Consider the following 18,830-nt stretch of genomic DNA (forward strand, 5'->3'; position numbering starts at 1 on the left):
ATTCCCTTTGAACATAGATTCTGAAGGAATTCTGGAATCGACAGCTGATATTGATCCATAAATTGGCCTAAAAATGGACTCATACAAAAAACAGAAGGGAATTTGATGCAAGTTAAATACGTAGGAAAGGATGTTAATTCAAGTTTTATAAAGAGAAAGGGGATATAATTAGATATCCACAGATACTAATCTCTTTAGAAGGGAGAACTAAAGGAAAATTGCATTGTTTTAAGGATAAAAGGGAGAAATAGTGGTAACATATAGGAAAGGATATTAATTCAAGTTATATAAAAAGGGGATATAATTATATAGTCACAGTTATTAATCTCCAAAGAAGGGAGAAATAAATGAATAATTGCTTTAATTGTTTTAAGGATAGAAGAGAGAAGCAATGGTAATTGTTAAAGTGTTTTTAAGTATACATGGAAGAATAAAGAAATCTAGTCCTTTGATCTCAAATGTAGGAAACAAAGTCACGGAGGTAGAGAGAAACTCTATCCCAACAAATAGTAATAATTGTTTAAAATTGTTTCAATTGTTATTAGTTGTTTTATTATCAAAATGAAGGTGGTTTTAAGTTTGGTGGTGTTAATGACATTACTAATCATCTGAGAGAGAGGTCAGAGCAGACCAGCATAAAGAAAAAAGTCTGTGGAATTGATTTAATTGATTTCAGGTTGCTGGACCAAGGACACACTATTTGGGGAGAGAGGCTCTGTATTTGTGTTAACAGGAAAGGAGAAAAGGCTTTAGACCCTTTCCAAAGTGGTTTGGATCAGACATGATAGAGAAAGACTCCTTGAAGATCTTGACTGCAGACAGAAAAGAAAAATTCAAGAAGACCAAACAGGACAGGTAACATGAATTGCTGATCCCTCTTCATGGGAACAGCCCTGAAGCTGGCTTATAAATAAAAAATGTTTCTAGCCAAAACTTCAGCTAAACGTAGCCAATCAATCATGTTGGTTACAGAATCCTTAAAATTCTTTATGCCGTCTTTCATATGGCATGAATAAAGATTTATTACAATTTAGTTATTGATCAAATGAACTCATAAAAAAGACATTTTGCCTTTCACCTGCTCAAACAAGGAGCAAAAATTCATCCTTAACTGATCTGTGCACCTTACACAATCCATACAAATATCTTTATAGAACTAAAAATTTGGTTGTAAGATTCATATATTACAGAATGAAACACCAAGATGTGGCTCTGACAAGGTTAAACCTTGGGGATGATCAAGTGACCTGCTGCTCCAGCTCCTTGCCTGGTCCGGTCTCACCTGATGCTGTTTCCTGAGACTTGCCTCCAGAACAGCTTCAGGAGTAGCTGCTGATCCCTGATGGCCTTGGTTCATCTAGTCTTTCAGATGGTTCCAAACAGGGCTTGAGTTAAGACCTGAACTTTCTAAGCATACAGAGACTGGATAACAAATGCTAAAGCTAGCTTTCATAAATCTAACCATTGTTTTTTTCTAATTTTCCTGCTCCTCCCTGCCCCTTAAAAAAGGAATTCTCCACCCCAGATCAACAGGAAGAAATTATGGAGAGTTGCCATCCTGTCTGGTTATGGTTATTTTATAAATTATAGATACTTTTTCATTTTAAGATAATTTGGAAATGGTTATAATTTTGGACAGGGAGGAAACTAAATAGAGAGCTTAGATGCTGGGATTTCCATCTTTCCTTTCTTCTTCTCTATCCTTTCTTAGATAAATGGAATGGAAATGAAAAGAAAAAATGGGAATAGAGTAATATTATAAGAAATTAGATATCTGGGGAAAGATTACTAAATTTATTCTTTTTTTTTTTTTTTTTTGGTTTTTCAAGACAGGGTTTCTCTGTGTAGTCCTGGCTGTTCTGGAACTCACTGTGTAGACCAGGCTGGCCTCGAACTCAGAAATCTGCCTGCCTCTGCCTCCCAAGTGCTGGGATTAAAGGCGTGCGCCGCTACAATTTACTCTTAAACAAAGCATTTTATAGCCATAATCCTACATTGGTAGAAATCTTTATATTTTGATGAATTGAAGTTATATTTTCTTACATTGGTACAGAATTTATAAATTGATATAGATTTGTTTTCATTGGCATAAATCTTTGTATATTGATACAAATTTTAAACTTAATTTTGTTACTCTTAGAAAGGCATTGTGTCTATGCAACTCATTTAAGAATACAAGGTTTAGACCCAGTCCTTCTAATAGCTAGCTGGTTTTACAACCTGTTTAGGATGTTTAAATAATGCAAATTAATAGTCAGATAGTAAACTCATGGTCATATGAGATTCTTATTTAATTACAATAAAGTATTTTCAAGATTATTAAAATAGTAAATAGCTAAGAATAATCAATGTTTAACAATTCAGTTATATTATAGATAGATGGTCTTCAAAAGCCCGAGATCCTCAGAATATGGCATTTAAAATCATTTCATTACTAATAGGTCTTCTGAGTAGGTTTTGTCTGCTTCTAACAGTAACCCCTTGCCACTTTAAGGAAGGAGATGAGCATTAGTACTTCCATGTGGAGTTGCAGCAAGGTAGCCACTGGGCAAGAAATGCCCTGATTTCATCTGCAGACAGAATACTGCCCAGAAAGAACAAACGGATGCAGGATAGCTTACAACTAAGGTCTACTAAGACAGGGTAAGCTAGTCCTTCATAATTTCTGCTTCACTTAAGGTCTGTCAAATGGTTCTGGGCTAGAAGGCTGAGGGAAAGGGGATGACATCTGAAATGTAAATAAATATATGCAATTTAAAAAAAAGGAATATCAGGGACTGTCTAGGCATTCAGCTATCTCTGCAAATTGTATATGTTCTGGAAGCTATACAATTTTCAGCTTCCTACATATTCAGGTAATATTTAATTCCTTCTCAGATCTCTGAAAGTGTTGAAGATTAGTTATAGTCTCATAATAAAATTTAAATTGTTTAGCATTAAAGAAGATGTTCCAGATTTGAAAGGAAGGTTTTCAGACAGTAATACAAGTTAAAAATCAAACCTAACTGAGGTACAGAATTGTAAAGTCTTTAATTTAGGATAGATGATAGAGTACTTTATATAAATTTCAAAATATGATGGAATGGATGTTATAAGTGTATATCATACTTTATAATTTGCATAATTATTATAATTATGTTCAATGTATATCTGAGAGAAAAGAACCTTTTTAATTGGACAAAAGGGGAGAAATGTAGCTTCTTGTATTCTAATGGTAATTGAGTCCCCAAAAGTGTTTACATGAGAGGGTCTGTACATAGCTTCTGGGAACTTACCCTCAGTTAATTCTGATTAGTAAATAAAGATGTCATCAGCCAATACCTGGGGAGAAGAGAGAGAGGCAGGTTTTAGGTTTCCCAGGCTTGGGATTGGAGGAAGAGGAAGGACAGAGAGATGCCATTCTTTAGGAGTATGCAGGACAGAGACAAGAACCACCATGGAGTAGAGAAGCAAGGAGAGCACCCTGAGCTCTGGGCCAAGAAAATGTGGCCCAGAGGGCTGACTGATTGGAGTTAAGAGCAGCCAAGATGGAACATAGAAATCAGTAAGTGGTAACTTGGAGTTATCGGCGGGAGGTGGATTCTAACAGCATGGAGGTTAGGCAGCTGCCCAGCTATTGTACTGTATAAGGCATATTAAAGTATAAAGAATGTGTATGTGTCATTTATCTGGGAACATAAATGGTCTAAGGCAGGAAGAAACCCTGCACTGGGATATATTAAAAATTTAAAGACTATACAACACAAAGGAGACAGTTTAGGTTAAAATATGATCATGGAGAAATAACACAGATAGAAACTCAAATTCATGAGAACAAGCCAAAATCACAAGAATAACAAGAGAGTAAATATAAGAAACACTAAATATAAATACATACCTTATACACATTATTTTTATCAGTAGCACATATACATTTACAGAAACTAACAATTACAACAATGTTGTCTTGGCTTTGTTACAGTATATACAACAACAACAGCATGGAGACAGAAGACAGATAATGTAGGAGCCCTGTCCCTTTCAGTGTTCATCCACATCTGATGGTGACCCTGATAGGTTAGATATATACAGTGAACTCTGGTCAACCACTAAAAAAAAGACAGAAACCCATAGTCGAAACAACTGTTAGGTAAGTATAAACATGATGACAAGCAATGTTTCTTTTTTTTTTTCATTTTTCAAGATTTATGCTTTTTTTGTTACGGGTTTTGTATTGGTGTGTGTGTGTCTGTGTGTCTTCTGTGTGTAGTGCCCCTAGAGGATAGAGAGAGCATAGGATCCCCTGGAACTAGAATTGCAGACAGTTTTGAGCCACCGTGTGAGTACTGGGAATTGAACTCAGTTCCTCTGGAAGAGCAGCCAGTGCTCTTAACCACAGAGCTATCTCTCCAGCCCCAGAAAACATTCATTTGAACATGGAAGGAGCAAGGGACAAATTAAACAAAAAAGACATAGAGGTAGAGATTCAGGCTGCCAATGGTGAGCCCATCAGCATCAATAACAACATTAAATATAAATTACTAATTTACCAGAGGCAGAGACTAGCAGACTAGAAATGTAACATACAACTACGTGATCTTGATGCACTACACATTTCAGATGCAAAGACAAAACAATCAAGTTGAAAGCAAAAGTGTAGGAAAAGAAATGTTGCACAAGAGCCGGGTGGTGGTGGCGCATGCCTTTAATCCCAGCACTTGGGAGGCAGAGGTGGGCGGATTTCTAAGTTTGAGGCCATCCTGGTCTACTGAGTGAGTTCCAGGACAGCCAGGGCTACACAGAGAAACCCTGTCTCGAAAAACCAAAAAAAAAAAAAAAAAAAAGAAAAAAAAAGAAATGTCGCACAGACAGCAAGCTTAAGCATTGACAACTGCAGTGCTTAGTGATGCCAAACAAAGGAGCCCTGGAGAGCCACACATGACCATGGGAAGAGCCATAAGCCAATGCCCGAGGGAGCCACTAGGTGTCAAGACTTTTAGAACCTTCTGCAGGTACATGGGCCTCAACCCATTTAGATCCCAGGCTGTAAGAGCTTCTGTGAGAACATAGGCTGTGTTGTTTTAAGCCAAAGAGTTTGTGACCTGTCACAACACCCCCCCCCCCAGGGACTAAAGCTAGACCTTCTGACCTCTGGAATGCACACTGGTCTCCTATGACCTTAGTATAGCCACCACTGAGTGAGCTATTGAAAGCTGCCACAGACTTGCAGCTTTCTCTCCACCACTCTGTCAGCCTTTCCCGTACACATTTTTTGGTGTGAGGTGCTGGCTAGTTAGTCTAGCCAATTGGTGAGCTCTAGGTTCAGTGAGAGCCTCTGCTTCAAAACATAAGTTGAATGAGTTAGAGAGCAATAAGAGATACCTGAGGTCAACCTCTGGGCCTCCACAGCACACATGCTACATATGAACATGCACGCATGCACGCGCGCGCGCGCGCGCGCGCACACACACACACACACAATTCTGGTCCTCACCACTCATTAATCAGTTTTAAGTCCATCTCTGATAACATTAATGGCTTATCGGCTTACCTATGGACCCAACTTTTTGTCTTTATATTTTTTAATAGACATAAAATAGCAGGTTTGTGTATAACTTTCCCACAGATTCTTACTTTCAGTTACCTCTCCCTCCTTTCTATCCCCTCACCTTTCCCTGCTTAGACCCTTCTGCCCGCCTTCTCATCCGTCATGTGTTCTGCTGTACCCCTCCATTACTCTAATAGCCCCTTTCTGCCTTCCAGACCTTTACCAATATTCACTGTTTAGCAGTCAATATGGATGGAATTCACTGTGTAGCACAGTCCACCTCAGTCCACCTCAACTCTATATCCTCTTGAGTGCTGGGATCACAGATGTGCAGCAACATGCCTTGCTCCAAATGACTTACTATATTCTTTTTTTTTTTTTTTTTTTGGTTTTTCGAGACAGGGTTTCTCTGTGTAGTTCTGGCTGTCCTGGAACTCACTCTGTAGACCAGGCTGGCCTCGAACTCAGAAATCCGCCTGCCTCTGCCTCCCAAGTGCTGGGATTAAAGGCGTGCGCCACCACCGCCCGGCTGACTTACTATATTCTTAAGGTGTATGTATATGTGTGTGTGCATACATGTGACTGTGTGTGTGTGCATGTGCACATGTGTGTGCATGCACACCTGTATCTGTAGGTATCTGCGGAGGCCAGAAGAGAGCATTGGATCTCCCAGCGCTAGAGCTGCAGGTGGTTGTGAGTCTCTTAATGTAGGTGCAGGGAACTGAACTCCAATCTTCTGCAAAAGCAATGCATACTCTTAGCCACTGAGACATCTCTAGCCCCCATATGCTTTAAAAAAATATTTGGAAAATATACTCTCCTAAAATTCTCCATGTGATGTCACCCAAATCTTGCAACACAAACAGCTGGGTCATCTGTGGATCAGTTTCTTTTTGGATTTGAGACAGGGCTTGACTGTAAAGCCCAGAGTAGCCTGGACCTTGCCATGCAGTCCAGACTGGCCTGGAACTCCTGATTCTTTTGCCTCAACTTCCTAAATTCTGGGATTACAGGTATACTCCACCACATCTGGCTTTGTGAATCCATTTTAACTCTGTTGTCAACTCAGTGATTCTCAGGATTTCTAATTCTCATATAATTCTGGAATTGTGTATGACACATTTTACAAAGAGGAATCATGGTATGTCCTAGTGAGAAGAGAGTGGGGATGTGTAGACTACATTAGTCTAAACAATAATTCAGTTGACTTGATCCAGGTTGCAACTTTATAAGGCTTAATTTACTCTGACCCTCAGTTTCTAGGGTAAAGCTCTTTGGTGTTCAAGGTTTTTCTGTGGCTTTGTTGTAGTCTTCTGGTGCTGCAGATCAAACCCAGGGCTTTGCACATGCTGAACCTGTGCCTTAGCACCATGCTCCATCCCAGCTCTGAGTGTAAGTGAGCCTCTGAGATATACACTTGTTTTTTCCTCTTGAGGGGTCTTTAAATACAGACTTTTTCCTTTTTGGCCATTCAGTATCAGCAGCCTGGCTTTCAACCTCTCTGCCTCTGTATCTCTCTATTTCTCTCTCCTCTTCCATCAGTCTTTCTGCTCTGAGCAGTTGAGGAATACAGCAACACATCCATACGAGGGGACAGCCACTTCAAGGGACAGCTTCTCAAAGGGACAGCCACCAAGGCCAGCTTCTGAGTCTTCCCCTTCCTGGAATCTTGGCTCTCTCAAGTACCAGCTGGTTTGATGGCTTTTCCTTTGCTTTTACGTCTTTGTGATGTTGCCATAGTATGCTTGCTTCTCTGATACTTCACACTGACTCTTCATGGGCCCTTTGCCCTAGTTTGTGCCCCAACCCCAGAAAATTCCAAATGTAAGAAGAAGCTGTGAAATATGTGCCCCTTCCTCAGACTATCCTCTGTACTGGCAGACCCTCACATTTCACAAAAGGGTTCCAAGGGCTCAGCTTACAGTGGTGCTCATGGTTAGTTTTTACAGCAAAACAACAGAGAGCAAGGTCAGTAAAGGGAACAACAAAGGGATGCACAGGGTGAGATCCAGAGGAAACAAGGGCCAAGGTTCCTTTCCACACCTGTATGCTTGATTTAGCCAGTACCATACCCAGCAAGGGATGCTTATTAGCCACTTATTGTCCAAAGCTCATGTTATGTCTTGTGTGCTTCCTTAAAGGGTCTGTACTGAATGCCCAAAGAAGGCATTCAGCATAAACTGCATGGCTGAGTATAAACAGTTTGCACAGTAGGGAAGGCAGGAGTATTTTAGAAAGCTGTTTCCAGACCAGAACCAAAGCCTATCTTAAAAGTTCAATGGCTTCAAACTTGGGTTTCAAGTAATTTTATACAGTGTTATTTTTCTGAGTGTCACATTGCTATAAAACCTTGGGTTGTTTCTCCTTCCTGCTAAACATTGTTTTTGAGAAATTGCAAACCTGTACATGATGATGAACTGCTTGATCCTCTGGAGTTGATGTGTTTTAGCAGTCGTTAGAGGAGTATCAGAACATAGTTTCAGAAATTGAGATGATCTGGGGAGGGGACTGAGACAGTCTTGCTATGTATGCAGACGTTGCTGATTGTGAACTCAATGCCTTCCTGTCTCAACCTCCCAAGTGCTAGACAGAAACACACACCTCCCCTGGGAATGGGATGAGTGAAGGCTTCCTAAGTTCTCTATGTGTCTGTGGGAGAGTTTTAACTTTACTTCAGGTTTACTCCTGTGGTAGAGATGTTTAAGGCCCTAAGTTAGTGATTCTCAACCTTCCTAATGAACCCCTCCCAACTTTTTAAAGATTTATTTATATTTTAAAAATTTCGCATGTGCAAGTACCCTGTCTTTAGACACACCAGAAGAGGACACTGGATCCTATGACAGATGGTTGTGAGCCACCATATGGTTGTTGGGAACTGAACTCAGGACCTATGGAAGAACAGCCAGTGTTCTCAACCACTTAGCCATCTCTCTATAGAGATGGCCCATGCTGCGACCCTTTGAAACAGCTAATCATGCTATGGCGACCCCAACCTTAAAATTCCTTTGTTGCTATTTCATAACTATAATTCTGCTACTTTTATAATCATAATGTAAATATCTGATATACAGGATATCTGATAAATTACTCACAGGTTGAGAACCGCTGACCTAACCTAAGGCACAAGCATTTTCTCAGGTATCTCTCATGACTTGGCAGCACTGTCATCCAATCTTTAGGTTCCTGGATCAATAAGGAGAGCAACAGTAAGCTTATATCTTAAGCGTTTCTTCTAGCACTAGCCAGCATCCCCAGGGGAGAAGTTGTTTTTAGAACTTTTTGTTGGGCCAGTGAGATATGAATGGGCAAAGGCATGTGAAGCTAAATCTGACCCAAATTCAATCCTAGGACTCACATGGTGGAAGAGAATCAACCCCTGAGCATTGCCCTTTGACCTCCTCAGAGGTCAAAAGAGGACATTAGATCCCTTGGAACTGGAGCTGGTTGAGCTACAGATGTAGGTGTTGGGAATCAGACTCAGGCCCTATAGCACGGCAGCACACACTCTTAACTGCTGAGCTATTTCTTGAGTCCCAAGCCTGTCTTTAGACATTCTGAGATAAAATTTCTTCCTTTGTATTAATGCATGTAAACTATGTATATAGAATATGCACACACATTAGCTACTCAACATAATTAAATGGGCTTTCGATATATCCAACATATACAAATTTGTATTCTAATGAGTATGTCATGTTCCAGTATATGGACTAATCAAGACATTTATAAACAATGCTACAATGAATACCTTGCATTTTAATGTATATTCATTTGGGTAAATATAATGCAAAAAAGAGTAGAAGAGATACTGCGTCAGAATACATGGGTAAAGATTCCACTCAGTTGCTCACTAATTCATTTGTAGCAATCTACTTTCCCACCAATTGTCTCAGACACTAATGGTTTCTCCAGATAAATGCAAATACTAGTTCCTATCTATCAATCTGAAAAAAACTAAAGAACTATTCATTTCAATTTAAGTGAACATACTTTTAATATAGCAATAACTAGCATTCTGGTTACCAATGAAATACAATTATCTCATATTCTACAAAAACATAGTAGCATCATTTAGTTTCATGAGAATTGTATTTTAAATTTTAACCTTATGAGATGGAATAAATGAATTTGAAATACATGTTCATTTGACGGTACTTAGGATCCTATTTGACTAATTGACAACAAAGAAAGAGTTGTACGGCCTATGTTCAGGGCACGATCCCCAGCATTTGGCAAGCCTGGGCACCCACTCCCTGAGCATTTCAGTTTCCTCTTTTGTAAAACGGGGTGCTATTTCCTTTTAAACATTGTTTTGAATGCTTAAGTCACAAATCAACCTCTATATAAGGCCTACAGTAATAATCCAAGAGAAATTATAGTCCTGATTAATGATTATAAAATGTGCATGCAGATATTAACAGTCAGACTGTACTAGGGGAGCCAGCTATGTGCCAGAGACTCTGCAGTCACTACGAGTGCAGATTTCACAGGCATCGTAATAATCGGTGCTGGCTTCTACAAGTCGTCTTCGAAGAGTAGCTCAGAAAATATTTCCTAACATACTCCTTAGATCCTTAGTTGGGATTATTCGCACACATACACACCCAACTGCACGCTAGAACAGTTCCTTTCTAATGGAGTTGGTTCCAGTAAACATATGCAGATCAGGAATGGCACTGTGGCCTACTGTAGCCAAGAAATAAAATACTGTGATGTATCCCACTGTCAGGAAACTAGCCGCAACCCAACTTGTTCCCTGTCTCCATGCCCCTGCATTGAAGGCTTGTGCTCATGCTTGTCCACTTTGCCCATGCTTTTGGTATAACAAATCAGCCACCAGGTCAAGGCCCTTGGAGCTCAGCTTTAGATGGACACTAGTGAGGTTGTCCAGTTCCTCATCCTGAGGTGTAAAGCCAGGAGTGAGGGTATCAACGGGCCAACCCCAACAGCTCCCTGTGGCTCTGTCCACACAGCTTACTTTCTTGTGCCCCACTGCGAAGATCACAAATTTTTATAACAGTTTTTAGTAAATAAAATGATCTAGAAAAACACCTTTTTTTTTAGTTTTTATTTCAATAAAACAAGAGGAAACTTTTGATGTATAAAGTACTACATATGGAGAACATTTATACAAATGTACAAAACTTCAAAGAACTCAACTCCAGTTTATTTCATACTTTAAAAACATAAAGAGCACATAAAAATATCCAAAGTTTATTCTTAGGAATGTAAATGCTAGGCATACAGTGACAAGTGTATTTGTGAGAAGAGTTTAGCATTATCACATGATCAGAAGCAAAGGTCAGAGGCAAACGGTCAGTTCCAATGAGAGAGACAGTTTGGGGGCCAGAAAATACAACAATTGAGGCCCATGTCCACTAGTACTCTACTACAAAACATAAAACATCTTCAAATTGTTCACACTCAGTCTTCTTGGATATGTGCAAGTTACAAAGTCCAGAAGGTAGCCCATGAGTGCTTTCTGGAGAAGACTTGAGCAGTATAAAAGCACACATCTCGATTGCCCACTGTACCAGCATTCAGCAGCAAACGTGCAAGTGTAAACTCGTGCTCACTAAAGGACTGGGGTTTTAGCCTTTCACTTGGGCTGGGAAGACACTATTGTACACTACTTTCTACCTACAATGCCTCGGTACCAACATTTTGTGTTTCAGTATTTCTCAGTTACAACACTTGTGCTTCCTTGGCGCGCTTTCCTCTGTGGAGGTCAATGTGCCTACAGAAGTAGACGTCAAGCTGCCTCAGTCTAACTCTTGGCTTAAAATCATGTTTTAGAGTGTGTATTTTCCTCCACAATTTACCATTCAACATTTTAACTATGATACTTCAAAATAGGCAAAAATCCCTCTAAACTGGAATTTTTAAATCTATTTTGATTTATTTCCCTTTAATTCAACTTTTTACAACTGAGTGATATCTGCAGAGTTGTTGGTTTGCAATTGAAAGGGCAATGAAACACTACCTTTTCAAAACAAACAAGTTGTTCTGTGATTCCTGCTCTTCAGTGCTACAGAGATGGACTTAAAGAGTTCAGGCAGTATCCCTGCCATTCCAAGGTGCTTTCCAGAGGCTCCCAGAAGAGGAAGGGTAGCACCTGAGCAGTGGGATCCTTGGAAGAGTCTACACTCTGCTTCTCTCTTCTCTTCACTTGGATTGCAGAGAGAGGTTCATGCCAGGCACAGCTTCACAGGAGTGCGAGGGTTGGGTCAATTCAAGAACCTCTATCTAGATCTAACTATGGGGTGCCAGACCCCAGTTTTGTGTGGAATCCTCTTGGTAAAAGCTATTCTCCTGGGTCCATGAGATGCTTATACTATCAGCATCTTTACAGAAACTCAAATACAAAGCCACACAACTTCTCACATTTGAAAGATAAGTAGGAGTGACTAGAACAACTGTTGCCACAGTGAATAGCATCCGGCTTTGACAGCTGGTATGAAAGCCTCCGATGTACACAATCCTTACTTGAAATAGTATCAAAAGTAGTATAAAAGAATTTTATTGTTCACATAACTCCACACTCCAGAAAATCAATTGGTGTAAATCATTTGGAACAAAACTTCAGACTCATTCCACTGTATAAGCTGTTACTGATTTTGTAAGAGAGAATGAACATATGTGCAAATGTGCTGTACTCATAACAACTCAAGTACAAAGGGGGGCTTTCCTACTTAAAACCTGCAGCATCTGAAGCTCTGGGTTCATTTATGACCAGCAAGCAAAGCAGAAGATGCTACATTTTTATACAGAAACAAGTGAAAAGTGGGAACTTAAAATGAGAGCCTCTAAGAAGTCACATGTCAATGTTATTTAAAAGCTACTTGGTTATCAAAAAATATGACAATTATGACGATCTAGTATCTAATACCTGTGCTTGAGAACTGTGAGAACACTGAGGAGCCTATATATTAGACAAGTAGTTAGCACTTTGAAACTGTCTTCACAAAGACGAATGTACAGGAGTGTCACTGGGGACCTTGTTAAAATGCCAGCTTTGATTTTCTAGGTCTGCCCCTGAAATTTTGAAGTTTTATTAAGATACCAGGTGACACCAATGGTCTTTGGACCACACAAGTAGCAAATGTCTACAACAATATCAAAATGAGGTTTCAATATGGTAGCTGAATATTATTCTGATCTCTTGTTTCTTTAAACTTACTCTATGCTTAAGCAAGCACTTCAACCTGCCTAAGGACAATCTTTTAAATTTCTTCTTAATAATATCAACACTGTTAGTAACTATGGTTAAGAAAAATTCTTAAGGAGTTACAAAAAGACAACAGGAAATTCACAGTGACATTTTACAAACATTTTAACTATATACAAGATTACTATTAAATTATTTCAATTATCAATTTTACTGTCTAGTTACCTTAAAATTGTTGAGGACAATTTAAGCCAGCAGCTCATTCTGTTACTGAAACTAAAATGTTAACTCATTTACGCTAAAAAAGCACCGGCCTTGGATAATCAGGTTTAAACTAGGAGGTAAGCATTTAAAACTCAAGTGTAAATGCTTTGCACTTTGCAACATGTGGAGTTTTCTCATCTACATGAGCTAGACCCAGAGGGTTTGAGAGGGTACACTAGTATGTTCTGTGGGCATAGTGAGGGACCACAAGTAAGGAGGCCTTGGTGTGCTAAGTCAATGAAGCCAAGAAGCAGACAGCATCCTAGGCCTCCCCACTGACCTGCTCCTCTCAGTCCCAGTTAGTACCACAGCACATGCACCTCACATGAGCATCAGCCAACCGAGCAGACCACAGGCACTGAGCCTGGGCGTCCATCTCAGCAGAGTTTAGCTTCTGCCTTACCACATTTCTCAGTTGGCAGGAGTGGGTGGTAGCTGAATTCTTTCTACATTATAACAAGAACACTTGAAGCTCACAAACAAGCAGCACACTCTTTTTATGTTAAATTTAAGAACAAACACAAGCAACCCTAAGCTAATGCACAAATGTCCTCTGTCCACATCTACTGTATTTTCTTTCATCATATTTTAGATGAAAAATGAACTAGTTTCCTTCATTCACAGACATTTCACTATTAAACGCTTCATATTGTTATCTTGGGAGCTGTGCTACAAAGTTTAAAGGGGTTTTCAGAAAGTCGTCTGTGATGTGTGCTGTGACCACTAAAATACAAACTAGCTAGGATTTCCAAAGTTGAGCAGCACAGTCCATCGGCTTTATGGCTGGTTACACTTTAGAAACCGAAAGGGACTTTCACCCCTGTAATCAGATCAAACACTTCAGAACGTCATCTACCAGCAATCTCAGTTTTGCTGTTTAATGTTCTAAGGACTGCAACAGAAATTCTCCCAGCTTCCCCCTTGCAACTGTCCTGCCAGGCAACTTGTGGTGTGGAGCAAACTGTCCCCATCCTAAGCATGATGTGGTCACAGCACATGACATCCCCACGGCTCTCAGGGCTTTGTTTTCTCACAACACCTGTTTAGCAGTGTGGCTTCATGGACTTGCTCCTCTACCTGGGCTGGACAACCCAGTCCTCTCACACAGAGATTCTCTTTGATTTCCCAGGGCAAATACACAACCACTGAAAAACGAGGTATTAAAAACAACCTCACTGAGGATGTAACCAACAATAACAAGTAACAGGAAAGGAGAATAAAAGTATAAAGAACTTAAACCAAGGGGAGAAGAGTACCCAAGAAATAACAAGACCACATGTCAGCTTACTGCAAACTAAACATTATTCCCTTCATAGTCAAAGGAGAGCCTTCAGAATTGAAGACACCAGGCTCATGCCAGGACTAGGCATGAAGGACTCAGTACTTTCATAAGGAAGCAAAGCCATCTTCCAGCTTCACTAGTTACAGGAGAGAAGTAAGTTACAAGTTAATCTGCAGACAAAGTGATGCTAATACTAGGAGGCCCCTGCTGGCCCGCTTGACACTTCATTGGAAGTTCAGTCCTTTCTGACACATAAATAAGCTTTTCTTCTTGGAGACTACAAGCAGAAAATCTATGGGCATCTGCCCCAGCTACACAGCCAATGGCAGGAGAAGGGCTACGTGGGACTGGGACACCACTGACTTGTTCAAAGGATTTACTAAATACAGTGGCCGCAGTCTTAGCCAAGCCTTGGCTGCTGGGCTTGGGCAGGGACTGGCTGGAGGTTAAGGTCAGTCTCTTTAGAGAGAGAAGCTCAAGGTTCTCACTCTGGGCTCTCTGGGTTTGTTTGCGAGCAAAGTGATCTCTGCAAGATTCCCCTGCAGTTTCTCTCTCTTTTGCTCCAGCTTTGCTTCCTCCCGACCGTCTCTGGTTCTTCCCTACACTTGTCTTGTTACTACAATTGTGACTACTGTTTGATAGACCCGACTGGCTGGTGCTAGACGCAGCCCTGGAATAAAATCCCTCGTCAACTTCAGTTATGTCCATCAGTTCTTCTTGACCTGTTAATTCTGTATCTCCTAAACAAAGAAATGACAAAGATTAATTAACATTAAGTATCTTAAGTAACTTTTAAGAGAGTAATACCAAATCAATTACATTTCAATCAATATCTTAGCAGAATTTCTTAAAGCAATAATTACAGAGCAAAAATCAAAGAGTAAGTTGAAACATTTTATAATGTGTTAAAATAATTTTATAATGTGTCAAATACACAGTGATTTAGAGTATATTAAACCACAAGCATGCTGTATGCTACCCACACTACAGTTTTATGAAGGGTCCTCCTATATGCATGCAAAGAGCAGAAGCAATTAGAAAGGTCAGACATTAAATGCTGGTGATGACTGCTGTATCATAGCTCCTACCACTAAACTTAAGTTAAAACAGTATATGTAAAGAGATTTTTAAGAAGGTTGTGTTCTCCATTCTAGATACTCTTAGAATTAAAAAAAAATATGTACATAGATACACTATAAATATCACTAGCTCAAAACTTGTTAACAGTCTATATACATTACCTTTCATATTTAAGAAAAGGAAAAATCATTTTAGTTCCAAAACTTAAGCAGAAAATTACTCCAGAAGCAATTTTTTGCCTCAGTTTCTCTAACAAATTCCTGCGACCACATGGGGATGATTATTCTGAAGAGGATTAAAGGTCATTGAGAAATTATGATGCATAATTCATGCACTTTATCAGATGACATGCAAATTGTCTGTGACTGTGCAACTGTCGCTCACGTAGCATGCACGGTGCCCTTGCCTCAAGGTACCTTGGGCTGCGGCTACAAAGCGTCTGCTAAAACTGCACTCTGCCAGCTGTGGACATTCCATCCTCCATCATTTTTCTTACAGATTTTTGCCTCCTGAGTTCGGGCAAGCCTCTGCTCTCACTTCTAGGGTCTGTGGCTGTTTCCTGCACACCCTGCATATGCTGGGTGTCAATGTCTCCTAGCGCTCTGCCTTTTTCCCCATTCCCGGTCCTCTCTCCGGACACATGTGTGACACTAATCTCAGGGATGACAAGGACGCCCGCTTCAGCAGCGGCACTGCTGCCCTCAGGTTGCTCTAGGATTGAAGATGATCAGACAAAATGATGGCTGAAGACAAAACAAAAGAAAATGCAAAACAACAAAACAAAACAAAAAACTAAAGAGAACAAAACTGGATGATCGAATGAATGGTATAACTTAAGTCAAACACAGACGCTGTCATTTCCTTCATTTACGATCCTGTGACAGCACAGCTCTTTAAAAGTCCAATGAGCATCAGTTCACTTTCTGTATTTTCACACATATCTTACATGGAATATGAAACACATTTTTTTACAAACAAAAACTGAATGCCTTTTAAAAATATTGTGACCAATTAAATTTATGTAAACTTTAGGTAAATGCCCCAAAATATAAAGGCAAAAACTCTGGCTCTTGTCAACAATGATAACTAAAGCAATTAGAAAGTACCCTTTGTACACTTCAAATCTTATTTTTTTACACCCAGCCTGACTTAATCAACCACGATAATTAAGGAACTGCTTATTCAATCATGCCTTGGTGATTAGCAACCCTTCTTGTCTCACATACTCAGAATCTCAAACATCAGTAACATTAACATGCTTAAGGTAGAATTAAGCCATCCATTTCTTCAGATTCCTACGGAGTCTATGCGTTCTGATGTGCTTGCAACAGTCCATTACTACAATGGGGAAAAATGAAAAGTAGACAGGAAAAGCAAACTGGTTCTCAGCTTATTCTGAGACAACAAAACTCATAGCTAGTGAACATCTGTAAAGATAACTTTATTTTGTGCCTTAAATACAAAAGGTTTTAAAGTTCTTAGGTAAATATCTATAATATGTAGTAAAAATAACATAAATATGTAAAAAATGGACCAGTGGTGAAATTTAGACTCCATGAGACAAAACAACAAAAACTAAGAACAGTGTATACTCATTAAAATGTAGCACACAAGTCTGTTGAGAAAAACAACTTTGTTTTCAGAGCGAGAATCATCAAAACCTTATGAATTGTGCTAAAGTCTGTCAAACTGCATCCTATAGTAAAAGAGCAGAGGCCAAAGCTGCATGTACCCAGGGAGGCCTAGCTTTGCAGCATGTCTTGGCCATCCTTGCACTTTCCAGGTGCCCACTTTCACCACAGCAACCTGATTTATCCACAGATGAAGTAGTTTGGGATTACACATCTTGAGCTCCCAGGTGACTGGCATGCAGCTGTTTAGAAATCAATACTCTGTTCTACATCCTTCACAGTTTGAAAATGGATTCCCCTCGGTGCCCTAACTACCCCATCTAGCCACAGGAACACTTCACATCTCCTCAAAGCTTCTGTTGCCTTGCATCCATGATCCTAAGCTAATAACGTTTTTCCTCCTTAGCTGGTGCCTCACACACCAAGTTCCTCATTCTCAGGCAGGCTGAGGATAGTGGAGCCTTAGAACCCTGCTGTTCCTTTGTGTGGAACCAACCAAGCCTATTCCCAGTTGCTAACAGCTATTTTCAAAAGTAAGGGCAAATCAGTTCTTATCACAGTATATGGCAGAGGTCATAGTCACCATGGCACTGTTGGGTGGCAGCCAAGACTTGTTCACTTATACTGTAGAAACCACTTCACAGGAAATACACTCTAGAAGAATACCTGAGGAATGTATAACTCAAGTTTGCTATTATTTTTAATTGGTTTTATTTGTGAAAATATGCTGATGGAAGTTAATAGTTTAAAATGTTGATTCACCAATGGAAATTTGCAAGGAAACAGAAATGGGAAGAAGGGTATTTATAAAGCAAAGCTAGCAGATGAACCGTTAAGTCACTTCAGGACAAAGGTCAGAGGCTGAGCAGATAAAAAAAATCATGAAATTTAATGCAACAATAAACTCTGATTAAATTACATCTGGTTGCTCTAAAGGTAACTGAAATGTCTGAGTACTCAGTAAACTTATAAAAAGAAAAACATGTTATTCTGGACACATCAAGAAAGAAAAGATTATTCTTAGGAAGATTAGACAATAAAGAAACATGATTATATAACCCAAGTATTTATTACATCAACCTTCCCTTAATGTCTCTTGCTCCCCAGCAGGTTGGACTGGCCTCCTGAGTTTCCCCAATAACTGAAAGGCACATCTTACTTCCTCAAAGCCTGTTCAATGAAGACTTCCCTGTCATCCCATCAAAAGTCTTAGTATCCCTATATTTCTTATGCCCTCTTTTCTAATATTTCTTTAAAAACCACTTATAACAAGCTACAGCTACCTTGCCTATCTAGTTGTATAGTCTACACAGACTAAGTTTTGTTTGACCACTGTTAAATATCTAATATGCAAAAGTTTAGTAGACAATATTTCTGGTTAGTGTCTTTTTTAAAGATTTTTTTTAATTTTTAAAGTGTTTATTCTATATGTACAGGTATTTTGCATGCACTCCTTTGTGCCTAGTGCTGTGTGGGCTAGAAAAGGGCTTCTAATCCCCTGGAACTGGAGTTAGAAGTGGTTGTGAGCTTCCTTGTGAGTGCTGGGAATTGGACTGAGTCCTCTGGAAGAGCAGACAGTGCACCCAACCACTGAGCCATCTCTTGAGCCCTAATAAATGTACTTTTTAATGAACTCAATAAATCTCTATTATAAGATAATAAATAAAGGTGAAAATGTAGAACATATGAAAAAGGTAAGCTTGGAAATGTTCTCTTTTTTCCTTTTATTCAGTCAAGTAATATACAGCTTAAGATAATAAATATTTTTAGGTGTAAAAAAACCTAAAAGTTTGTTGTTTCAGAAAAATGAAATAGACATTTCTAAATGTAGGTTTATTATAATGGTAACATCAAAAATCTTTTATAAACTAGTTCATT

General features: G+C 39.4%; 1 protein-coding gene across 3 annotated transcripts in view; it reads right to left on the bottom strand.

The window, feature by feature from the left end:
- Fam126a (family with sequence similarity 126 member A) overlaps nucleotides 1–18,830 on the bottom strand; it is a 111,211-nt gene that overhangs the window by 24,062 nt on the left and 68,319 nt on the right. The window contains exons 11-12 of one of the 3 annotated variants that reach the window (XM_028774631.1): nucleotides 15,738–16,032; nucleotides 14,875–14,981 (exon numbers count right to left, since the gene is read on the bottom strand). The exons of 1 other annotated variant lie outside the window; for it this stretch is intronic. In XM_028774631.1, the coding sequence (XP_028630464.1) occupies nucleotides 15,764–16,032 (269 nt within the window). In that variant the 3' untranslated portion in view covers nucleotides 14,875–14,981; nucleotides 15,738–15,763. Of the gene's footprint in view, nucleotides 1–10,672; nucleotides 14,982–15,737; nucleotides 16,033–18,830 lie in introns of those variants that run through there. One more of the 3 variants, XM_028774630.1, reaches the window with a different exon arrangement.

The sequence above is a fragment of the Grammomys surdaster genome, unplaced genomic scaffold, assembly GCF_004785775.1.
Source record: "Grammomys surdaster isolate TR1022 unplaced genomic scaffold, NIH_TR_1.0 242, whole genome shotgun sequence".
Classification (NCBI taxonomy): domain Eukaryota; kingdom Metazoa; phylum Chordata; class Mammalia; order Rodentia; family Muridae; genus Grammomys; species Grammomys surdaster.